Source organism: Heterodontus francisci, chromosome 17 (genome assembly GCF_036365525.1).
Source record: "Heterodontus francisci isolate sHetFra1 chromosome 17, sHetFra1.hap1, whole genome shotgun sequence".
Lineage (NCBI taxonomy): Eukaryota > Metazoa > Chordata > Chondrichthyes > Heterodontiformes > Heterodontidae > Heterodontus > Heterodontus francisci.
Window position 1 is genome coordinate 70,039,920 of NC_090387.1, and position 12,128 is coordinate 70,052,047.

General features: G+C 44.7%; 1 protein-coding gene and 1 long non-coding RNA gene across 2 annotated transcripts in view; one reads left to right on the top strand and one right to left on the bottom strand.

The window, feature by feature from the left end:
* Positions 1–9,653, top strand: part of ldhd (lactate dehydrogenase D) — an 81,644-nt gene extending 71,991 nt beyond the window's left edge. The window contains exon 9 of the mRNA XM_068049615.1: positions 8,360–9,653. Coding sequence (XP_067905716.1) covers positions 8,360–8,474 — 115 coding nt within the window. The 3' untranslated portion in view covers positions 8,475–9,653. The remainder of the gene's footprint in view (positions 1–8,359) is intronic.
* On the bottom strand, positions 1,342–6,789 carry LOC137379031 (uncharacterized). The gene is made up of 3 exons (XR_010976728.1): positions 6,563–6,789; positions 4,601–4,725; positions 1,342–2,173 (listed from the first exon to the last, which is right to left on the bottom strand). It is a non-coding gene; the product is annotated as an uncharacterized lncRNA (long non-coding RNA).
* Positions 9,654–12,128: the final 2,475 nt, after the last annotated feature.

Consider the following 12,128-nt stretch of genomic DNA (forward strand, 5'->3'; position numbering starts at 1 on the left):
CCATAGATCACTCAAAGTTGCCACCCAAGTTGATAGGGTTGTTAAGAAGGCGTATGGTGTGTTGGCTTTCATTAACAGGGGGATTGAGTTTAAGAGCCGTGAGGTTATGCTGCAGCTCTATAAGGCCCTGGTTCGACCACACTTGGAATATTGTGTTCAGTTCTGGTCGCCTCATCATAGGAAGGATGTGGAAGCTTTAGAGAGGGTGCAGAGGAGATTTACCAGGATGCTGCCTGGACTAGAGGACATGTCTTACGAAGAAAGATTGAGGGAGCTAGGGCTTTTCTCATTGGAGCGAAGAAGGATGAGAGGTGACTTGATAGAGGGGTACAAGATGATGAGAGGCATAGATAGAGTGGATAGCCAGAGACTTTTTCCCAGGGCGGAAAGGGCTATCACCAGGGGGCATAATTTTAAGGTGATTGGAGGAAGGTTTCGGGGAGATGTCAGAGGTAGGTTCTTTACACAGAGAGTGGTGGGTGCGTGGAATGCGCTGCCAGCGGTGGCTGTAGAAGCAGATACATTAGGGACATTTAAGCGCCTCTTGGATAGGTACATGGATGATAGTAGAATGAAGGGTGGGTAGGTAGTTTGATCTTAGAGTAGGTTAAAGGTTCGGCACAACATCGTGGGTCGAAGGGCCTGTACTGTGCTGTACTGTTCTATGTTCTATAACCTTTCAAAAAATGTTGTCTGGGTTTCTGCTGTCCTCTTCACTTAGGTCCCAGCTGTTAAATTAATGTAATCCTTTATCGCCGGCCCACAGAAGGATATAGCTGACCCTCTCCTCTTCACTAGTGTCTTTGAGGAAACTACTGAATGCCAAATTGCACTTTTGTTTGAACTTCTCAAATGCCTCTATGACATCATCAGCTTCCCAGTTCCTTATGCGCTGGAGCAGTGCATTCATTCCTGTCCCAGCTAACACTTTTTTTTTTCTTTTGTTTTTTTAGAGTTTTCACACGAGTCACTTAGTTTTTCTTTCACTCAGTCTGGCACTAATGTGGGTCACTTTTCTCAATCTGATGCTTTTAAAATGTTCTAGGTTTACTCACAGACACTCACTGCCACCATGTTTCGTCTTTATGTTGTTTTCTGGTTCCCAGATGTTGGAAAGAATTATGCTTTAAACTTGGAAAAGGCTGGAGTCAGTCTTGTTTATTACAGCACCATGCTGTGTGCTATAGAACCTGATTCAACTGCTTCTTGTGTTACATATAACATGACTGCCCAGTGCAGCCGTGAATGTGCCCCCCCCCACCCACAGGAACACTTACACATAACAACTAGCTCCTAGCTAATTAGTTCCTAATACTTTACAGATAGTATAACAATATCTAACATATATAACAATACCTCATCTGCAATTGAAATTACAGTAACTGACTTCAGTATCTTAAAAGCCATGCGGAGATATACAACTGTTTGTTTAATCTGGAGTTGGGGGGATATAGTTACATTTTGCTTACAAAAGTTACTAAAGGAAGGCACAAGCGGCCCTTGGAATTATCTTCTTTACCCCCACCCAGTTTGGCTTACATTCTACAGTAGGATCTAGATCGATAAAGCTATTTAGATATATTGGTTGGCTTCAAAAGTGGATTTATTTCATTGCAGCTGGATGCAATTCAAACATTCATTAGGGTGTTGTTCTGTTTACATTTAACTTTCAAGTGAATTTTAGGGGAAGAGCTCCAGTAATTCAACATTGTCAATAGCTCATCTGCATGAAATTATGGAAAGTAGTAAGGCAGAATTGGCATCATGTACAATATAAATAATATAACATTTGTGTGGTGCTAGCTCCAGTGATGAAGGATTATGCTGCTTTTATATCACAGGACTACTTGCCATGGAAGCTGTCGTATAATTAATTTGGTTCCTGTTGTTGCTAAGTTGCTCCATTTTTTTCCTCAACAGCCTTTTACTGGTTCTCTGCCAGGCTGCTAAATGAAGGAAAACAGACCAGACTCAGGCCCTCCTACACACACATGTGATTTCTTTTTGGCTTACTCCAGAGGACTATTGAATGACTGTTGAGGAATTGATTGTCCAGCCATACTGTGCCCTTGCTGTGTGCAAACTGGCCATTGTGCTTAGCTCACAAAAAGACAATGACTGTATTTTAAACGTAACTGATTGGATGTGATGCACTTTGGGGTGTCATGAGGATCTGAAAGACATTATGTAAATGCATGTTATTTCTCATTGGAGTTGCATATCTGATCACAGCACATTTAACTCCCATTATCCCAATCTCAAATATAACAAAAATACATGGCTAACAAACACAAGGAATACAACGGAGACAACAAAACCTTCACTAAAACCTCATCTCAAGGGTTTAAGGACATCTTTTCCTGAGCAGATAATGACTATCCTGTAACACAGTAACACTTCAAATTACATGGATGTGCGTTTCCACACAGGCTGCAGTGGGAGAAACATTCATTCACCAGCATTACTGGTTTTGTGGAATTTATCCTACGTCTCAGTGGCTGCAGACCAACATAAAGACATGCCTGCCTGCTGCAGGATTATGAAATGTTCCAGGGGAGCATGTCCCAGAGCACAGCTGGACTGCAATCTTGCCAAAAAATTTGGCCTAATTATGCTGGATTTCCCTGCCTTGGCTTCCCGTTTCAACAACAGCTCAGCTGAGCTGTTTTGGCTTAAAATTGATTCATTGCACAAGGATGCACAGCATAGAGCCCTAGGAGCTGGGCACAAAGTTACTCTTTGTCTTTTTCAAGTTCCATAGTTCACAATGTAAATATGGCAACAGGTAGGATCTCAAATTAATACACAATACTTCAACATTTTTCATGGATTGAATGAAAAAAACAAAAAATGTTGAAAAAACTCAGCAGGTCAGCAAGACTTTTTATACGTATATAACGAGCAAGAGGGTAACCAGGGAAAGGGTTGGCCCACTCAAGGACAGTGGAGGGAATCTATGTGTGGAGCCAGAGGAAATGGGCGAGGTACTAAATGAGTATTTTGAGCATCAGTATTCACCAAAGAGAAGGACTTGATGGATGATGAGTCTAGGGAAGGGAGTGTAGATAGTCTCAGTCATCTCATTATCAAAAAGGAGGAGGTGTTGGATGTCTTGCAAAGCATTAAGGTAGATAAGTCCCCAGGGCCTGATGGGATCTACCCCAGAATACTGAGGGAGGCAAGGTAAGAAATTGCTGGGGCCTTGACAGAAATCTTTGCATCCTCATTGGCTACAGGTGAGGTCCCAGAGGATTGGAGAATAGCCAATGTTGTTCCTTTGTTTAAGAAGGGTGGCAAGGATAATCCAGGAAATTATAGGCCGGTGAGCCTTACGTCAGTGGTAGGGATATTATTAGAGAGGATTCTTCGGGACAGGATTTACTCCCATTTGGAAACAAATGGACTTATTAGCGAGAGGCAGCATGGTTTTGTGAAGGGGCAGTCATGTCTCACTAACTTGATTGAGTTTTTTGAGGAAGTGACGAAGATGATTGATGAAGGAAGGGCAGTGGATGTTGTCTATATGGACTTCAGTAAAGCCTTTGACAAGGTCCCTCATGGCAGACTGGTACAAAAGGTGAAGTCACACAGGATCAGAGGTGAGCTGGCAAGATGGATACAACACTGGATCAGTCATAGAAGACAGAGGGTAGCAGTGGAAGGGTGCTTTTCTGAATGGAGGGCTGTGACTAGTGGTGTTCCGCAGGGCTCAGTGCTGGGACCTTTGCTGTTTGAAGTATATATAAATGATTTGGAGGAAAACGTAGCTGGTCTGATTAGTACGTTTGCGGACGACACAAAGGTTGGTGGAGTTGCGGATAGTGTTGAGGATCGTCAGAGGATACAGCAGGATATAGATCTGTTGGAGACTTGGACGGAGAAATGGCAGATGGAGTTTAATCCGGACAAATGTGAGGTAATGCATTTCGGAAGATCTAATAAAGGTGGGAAGTATACAGTAAATGGCAGAACCCTTAGGAGTATTGACAGGCAGAGAGATCTCGGCATACAGGTCCACAGGTCACTGAAAGTGGCAACGCAGGTGGATAAGGTAGTCAGGAAGGCATACGGCATGCTTACCTTCATCGGTCAGGGCATAGAGTTTAAAAATTGGCAAGTCCTGCTGCATCTGTACAGAGCTTTAGTTAGGCCACACATAGAATATTGCGTGCAATTCTGGTCACCACACTACCAGAAGGACGTGGAGGCTTTGCAGAGGGTACAGAAGAGGTTTACCAGGATGTGCCTGGTCTGGAGGGCATTAGCTATGAGTGGTTGGTTGGATAAACTCGGATTGTTTTCACTGGAACGACGGAGGTGGAGGGGCGACATGATAGAGGTTTACAAAGTTATGAGCGGCATGGACAGAGTGGATAGTCAGAAGCTTTTTCCCAGGGTGGAACAGTCAGTTACTAGGGGCATAGGTTTAAGGTGTGAGGGGCAAAGTTTAAAGGGGATGTGCGAGGCAAGTTGTTTACACAGAGGGTGGTGAGTGCCTGGAACTTGCTGCCGGGGGAGGTGGTGGAAGCAGGTACGATAGCGACATTTAAGAGGCATCTTGACAAATACATGAATAGGATGTGAATAGAGGCATACGGACCCCGGAAGTGCAGAAGGTTTCAGTTTAGGCAGGCATCAAGATCGGCGCAGGCTTGGAGGGCCGAATAGCCTGTTCCTGTGCTGTACTGTTCTTTGTTCTTTGTTCTTGTTCTTGTCAGGCAGCAACTTTGGAGAGAGAATCAGAACACCTCAGGTCAATGGCCTCTCATCAGAACTGGAAGAAGTTAGAGGTGAACAGCTTTTAATCAGGGAAAGAGGAAGCTAGAATAGAACAAAAAGGAAAGGTCTGTGATAGGATGAAGGGCAGGAGTGGTGAATGACAAATGGGATGGTGGTGCAAGGCACAATGAGGTTATAATGACACAAGATGGGTCCAGAGGAGACATAAATAGTTACAGCAGTACGGCAGAAGGGGAAGCACAGAAAATCTGGCAAACAGAAAGCAAACATGGCTCAGGAACGTGATGCAAGTAAGACAGGTAGACCCCAGGGTTGCAGACCACCCTATTGGTCTTGTACCAGATCCCCACCCCAAGCACCACCCCACATATCCTCTATTTCCAATGGCTCTGGTTCAGCCATCCTTCAGTACCAGCGCATGCTGTCTGAGAGAAAATGATCTAGTGTTGTTGAATATCTCCAGCATTTTCTGTTTTTATTTCGGATTTCCAGCATCCACGGTATTTTGTTTTTGTATTAGCCAATTTGGCAAGCTCCCACAAACAGCAATGTGATAATGACCAGATAATCTGATTTTTGATATCATTAGGAAGGATTAGTTTACAATTATTATACCAATCCTAACTATCTCTCAGAAGTTATTACTAATTAGTTCCTTCCAGAATATTTGAACTGGGTTATATGTTTTAGATCCTCATTGTCCAGATGGTAATTAATTTACATAGCGAAAAATTGAATAAAAAGGACATCAGTTTTAGTTCCAATTTACTGATCTCCAACCAATTGTTTTTATCTCTTCTGACAAACATGTCAATTTTCCATGTCTTCCTCTGCATTATACCACTGGTGAATCTCAAATTGTTGGTGACTTCTCCCCGGTAGTCAGACTGGCTTTTTCCATTTCTTCAGCTGCTGCCTTGACACAGATTCTAAGAAATATATGGGGGCTGGGGGTGGGGGTGGGGGAGGAGGGTGGGTGGTGGGGATAGCAGATAGCTGTAAATAATTACAACACTGACTGAGAGCCAATCTCTGCAACTCTTCCAGCACACTCTGCTCATTTATACAGAGCTTGAGCTTGAACTGTTCTGGCAGGTGTGTTTAGATACTGGAGCTTGGTGCCAGATTCCATCAGCAGCTTTTTTGAAGTCAATGAAAAATTGCTATGTAGTTTTTTTTTTAAACCATTTTTTTTCCTCCTAACTGACGCAAAATTCTCACATGCCCTACTTCTCCTTCTCAAAGATCTTCGACTCCAATTCTCCAGATTCTTCCGTTTTTTCAAAAGCCACCTGACTGACATGAATTTGACGAATCGACCACAATTTCTATTCTGTGCAATGTCTCCTTACAATGAGACTTTAACTGTTTTTATTCCATGGGTCTTTCTGTAATCTGTCTCAGTAGGAAGAAGAGAAGGGGATATCTTACAGAAAATCCTGCTTTGTAATGAGCCTATACAATTCTCTCTCCATCACTCTTGCAGTCCGTGTACTGCCAACAGCAATTTCTCATTCTGGCGATTAAAGACAACTGCCCTCATGCAACCCTGCTATCAGTTCACTCACTGGCTCCTTTTTTCATAAAAACCTTGTCTTTCCAATCGCATGTTCAGTCACTTTTCTGCTATTTTTGATAACTGGTTATACATATCGTAATTCTAGCCTGGCCTTCAGACCTTTCGTTACTTTTTGTCATTCATCAGCTGGGTCAAAGCTTCCTCACTGCCTCAGGGATTCTTCCTGTTCTCCTTTGAGCCAGTAACCTCAGCAGCTGGATCTTTTTAAAGATGTCATTGAAAGTGATGTATTTGAAATCATACCTGTCCTCCACCCAATCAGATATCTCCCTCCTGTTTTTTTTCAGCCCCCTCTTTCCCCTGGCTCTATACTTGCTGAAAAGCTGTTCATCTCTAACACCTTCCAGTTCTGACCAGAAGCCATCCACCTGAAACATTGGCTGGGATTTTGCGGAGTGGCAGTGGCCTCATCCACCGGCTGCAATGTCAGGGGCCAACCCCACCTGACTGAGCCCCGACTGCATTTTACATTCCTCAGGCAATTTCTGCCTTCGCAGCTTCCGTCCCGGTAAGGGATTAGGTCCCGCCCCCAAGTGCTGCCACCAATCAGAGAGCCAGCAGCTCTTCAGTCCCAGCAGCGCCACCGGGAGCGGTGATCACTGCTGGGACTGCAGCAGGCCAGGAGCAACCACTCGTGAGGAGGTCCCAGAATGAATCAGGCTCACTGGGACCAATCAGGCAGGCCCCAGCAAGTTGGTCGTGAGGGCAGGGGGAGGGATCTTTCAGCAGGAGCAGCCCTTACTGTTGGGGTGGGGTTCTCCATGGGCCACAAGGTGCCTGATCAAGAGGGCTCCCCCACCCTAAGCCAGTAAGGAGGCCACCAGGGTATACCTGGTGGCATCACCACTTGGCGAAGTGCCCACCTGCCACTGGTAAAGGAAAGAGGCACTTAAGGGCCTCAAATGGCCTAGGAGAGGGAGGGCCATCTGCTACCCTCCCCACTGCTTGTAAAATGCCAGCGGTGGCAGGAAGGCAGTGGGCATGTCACCCCCACCATCTCACCTGATTTTACGCCCACCTCCCCCGCCCCCCAACATGCTGTCTGGGGCCCTGTAAAGTCCCAGCCATGAACTGAGTTTCTGTCTCCTCAGATGCTGCCTGACCTGCTGTGTGTTTCCAGCATTTTCAGTTTTTAGTCCAATGGGGTATTTGTGGCCTCTGACAGCCACTATCCAGAATGGCTCAATCTTACAAGCCTTTTATTAGAGTGCAGTACTATGTCCAGAACCACAGCAGATATCTGCTTTGCCATGTTATTGAATTGAACAGAGGAACGGCTAGATGAGCAAGTTCAAAGGACATTGTTAAAGCCAGCTATGGGGCAGCAATCTGCAATGCACCACAGAGAAGTGAGGTACAGATTTAATCCCCTCATCTGCAGGGCCATGGTGGAAGAATGGATGAGTGGGACTAATTGGATAACACTTTCAATTGTGCTGGCACATGTACAATGGGCCAACTGGCCTCCTCCCGAGCTTGGCAAATTTTTGCTTTCATCGTATGTTAATTCTCATTGGATATTTCTGTTGGGCTTTTCCAATCTGCTGATATGTTTTAAATCATTTGCCTGACGGTTCACACTTTGAAGCCCCTGTGCTCCAAAGCTCAGCAGCAACACTTTTTGCAATGAGTCACGTATTTTAAGATTTAACAACACCATTTTTATGTTGGGAAGTAAATGTCTGCAGTACTTGCACTATATAATGTGAATGCAGTACTTGTAGTACTTCTATGCTGATAAATACACAGCTTGATTGGCTGTCGCAATAATATGCACATGCACTTTCTTTAAAAATAGAATAGTTCAGCAATCTGACTTCACAATGAACTGTAGCCTAGAAATACTGAAGTAAAATTGCTGTTGGGTAATGAGCCCTTTTCTGTATTGCAAGCCAGAAAAAACTTCTTAATTCAATTAGTTTTTGCTTAATAGGGACATAGTTAGGTTGTCTTGTATGTGCCACACTTATTGTGACTTCTAATTAGTTGTTAGGTTCTTGCATTTATATATATTACCTTTCACGATGAAATGTCTTAAAGTGTTTTGCAGAATTGGTTACTTTTGGAATATAATGACTCATTATGTAAGAAAACCTGGCAGCCATTCTACACCAGAATTTCCGACATCAATTATGAGTTGAATGAATTTGTTTAAGTGGCATTGGTTTAGGGAGACATGTTGGCAAGGACTCCATGTTCTTTAAAAATGTCACAGGATTTTTAAAGTCTACCTCAAATTCCAGAACAGGTGATTATCAATACAAAAAGCAACCTCAGCTATTTCAAAATTAAAGCCAACAGCCCCAAAGGAGGACATTCATCTATTAAAGAGCATTCCTTTACAAATAAACCAGAGACAGTGGTGTTGTTAACGTTGAAGATAATCTGACACAAAATTCAGCATCAGCACCTTTATCACAGGATCTGCTCATTTTCATTGTAAAAAGAAACATTTGAATTTTCACCCTAAAATTGCAAGAACACACTGATGTGGGATCTTGCAATGCCCAAAATGGTTAACATGTTCGGCTATATAACAATAGTTACAGAACTTCAAAGTAATTTGTTGCATATGAAATGCTTTCATGTTTGGGAGATAATGGCCCTGGATTTTGCGTTTGCCGCAATGGCACTGAAACTACCTGCAATCGCACTGAAACGGAAAACTGGAGGTTGCAGAGTGCCTCAACGGGCACCGGAGTACGCTGATAGTCCTGGTGGAGGAGAGTACGCTGATAGTCCTGCGGAGGAGAGTACGCTGATAGTCCTGGTGGAGGAGAGTATGCTGATAGTCCTGGTGGAGGAGAGTACGCTGATAGTCCTGCGGAGGAGAGTACGCTGATGGTCCTGCCGGAGGAGAGTACGCTGATGGTCCTGGTGGAGGAGAGTACGCTGATGGTCCTGGTGGAGGAGAGTACGCTGATGGTCCTGGTGGAGGAGAGTACGCTGATGGTCCTGGTGGAGGAGAGTACGCTGATGGTCCTGCGGAGGAGAGTACGCTGATGGTCCTGGTGGAGGAGAGTACGCTGATAGTCCTGGTGGAGGAGAGTACGCTGATGGTCCTGCCGGAGGAGAGTACGCTGATGGTCCTGGTGGAGGAGAGTACGCTGATGGTCCTGGTGGAGGAGAGTACGCTGATGGTCCTGCGGAGGAGAGTACGCTGATGGTCCTGCGGAGGAGAGTACGCTGATGGTCCTGCGGAGGAGAGTACGCTGATGGTCCTGGTGGAGGAGAGTACGCTGATGGTCCTGGTGGAGGAGAGTACGCTGATGGTCCTGGTGGAGGAGAGTACGCTGATGGTCCTGCGGAGGAGAGTACGCTGATGGTCCTGGTGGAGGAGAGTACGCTGATGGTCCTGGTGGAGGAGAGTATGCTGATGGTCCTGCAGAGGAGAGTACGCTGATGGTCCTGGTGGAGGAGAGTACGCCGATGGTCCCGCCGGAGGAGAGTACGCTGATGGTCCTGGTGGAGGAGAGTACGCTGATGGTCCTGCCGGAGGAGAGTACGCTGATGGTCCTGCCGGAGGAGAGTACGCTGATGGTCCTGCCGGAGGAGAGGACGCTGATGGTCCTGCCGGAGGAGAGGACGCTGATAGTCCTGCAGAGGAGAGTACGCTGATGGTCCTGCCGGAGGAGAGTACGCTGATGGTCCTGCCGCAGGAGAGTACGCTGATAGTCCTGCAGAGGAGAGTACGCCGATGGTCCTGCCGGAGGAGAGTACGCCGATGGTCCTGCCGGGCTACTTTGTAAAGCGGCAGTGACCTGCTATTTGACAATTTGGGCTGATTTTCACGCACATTTATTTAGAGCTGGTATCAGCAGGTGCAGAGCCTGCTCAGGAGAGTGGTTAGTAAAGCATATAGGATCTTGGACTTTATAAATAGAGGCATTGAGTACAAAAAGCAGGGACGTTATGCTGAACCGTTATCAAGCTCCGATTAGGCCCCAACTGGAGTACTGTGTCCAGTTCTGGTCACCACACTTTAGGAAGAATGTGAGGGTCCTTGAGAGGGTGCAGAGGAAATTTATCGGAATGGTTCCAGGGATGGAGGATTTTAGTTACAAGGTTAGGTTGGAAAAGCTGGGTTTGTTCTGGTTTGAGCAATGGAGATTGAGGGGAGATTTAATAGAAGTGTACAAGATTATGACAGACTTAGATTAAGCTGGACAAGGAAAAACTGTTCCCATTAACTATTGGTACAAGGACCTGGGGACACAGATTGAAGGTTTTCAGCAAAAGATGCAGGGGGTATTTGAGGAAGCACTTTTTTACGTAGCAGGTGGTAATGACTGGACCTCACTGCCACAAGGGTGATGGAAACGGAGACGATCAATGACTTCAAGAGGAAGTTGGGATGGCCACTTGAGGGAAATAGACTTGCAGGATTACAGGGATCAAGCAAGGGATGACAGGATAGCTCCGTGGAGAGCCAGCATGGACTCAATGGGCCAAATGGCCTCCCGATGTGCTTTAAATGACTCTGACTCTATAACCCACATCTGTAAACACCATTGAAAGGAATATACCGCTTCTGTTCAACTTTTACTTGGTGCCCTCGCTTGATTCCCGTTTTTCAAAATGTAAATGCAAGATTTAAAAAATCCTTCAAACCAACATAGAAATGGGTAATGTTTGGGCACAAGAGAGGGAGACTGGCAAATAAAACCAGAGGGAGGTTCAGTGATGTTTGGAAATGGGAGATATGAAAAATATAGAATTATTTTAGCAATCTCTAACAACGAGAGATACTGGCATTAAATCTGGATAAAAGTGCGATTGAAACAATCCCTCTGACCTTGAAATTCTGTGGAGAAGTGCAACATTTACGAATCAGTATCTAAAACGCTAGCGCTGTTGTGATTGATAACGATTTGCTTCCCTGTCTCTGGAAAAATTGCTAACTGGATGACAAAGCATTTGACATCACTGTAGAATGTACTTATTGGAATTTCAGAGTTCTAACATGCTGTGGGTTCTCAGCAGCAAAACATGAAACATGTAATGTAAATTATAAAACTGATACTTGGGTGTAACTGAGAACTGATTAGAAAATTACCACAGGGTCCGATTATTATAAGTGAACATAATTTCCAAACAACTTGCTTGTTGCTTGGTAACAATTCGGCTGTTTGACCTTTCTTGTCCCATTTCGATTGAATCTGCTCTGGTCTGATTGCTGTAATTTGTTCAGAGTCTTGCATTAAATCATGATTATTAATCATCTGTTCAAATCCAATACTGTGTCATTCGTCTCATCTATTTTCACATTGAGGGGTTAAAGTCTGCCAGCCGTAATTGCGGCAGTGTTTCTTTTCAAGATAAAGTGCTTTTTAGAACCATCAATAAATTCCCAGCACAACAGCTAGTGCCATACCATAATCAATTTACACATCTTTCTTCATGTATCTGTAAATCAACATTTTAAACTTCTAAAAAAAGAGCCCTGCAGATTTGCAATGCAAGATTCTACAGCTGGTTCAAACAGCGTCTACTGTAACGAATTAAATTTTACTGGTATAAATATCACACTTCTCTAGGTCATTGCAAAAGTACTGAAAAGATAAAAGCTTTTAGAAGTGTTTAATAGTATTTAAAATCATTATAAAACATTCAGGTGCCTTTGAGCTGAAGACTGATGTCAGCACGTCTTCAGCTCCTGTCGTCCTTAGGGAGTGTGGCTTCGCGCCTCAAAGCTTCGTTGATCCTCTCAACATTGGACCATTGCTGGAGAAAGAAGTGCAACCAACGAAGCAAGTAAGTTCATGGCCGGAATTTTACGCGCCCCCCCCCCACCTCCTCCACCCCCGCC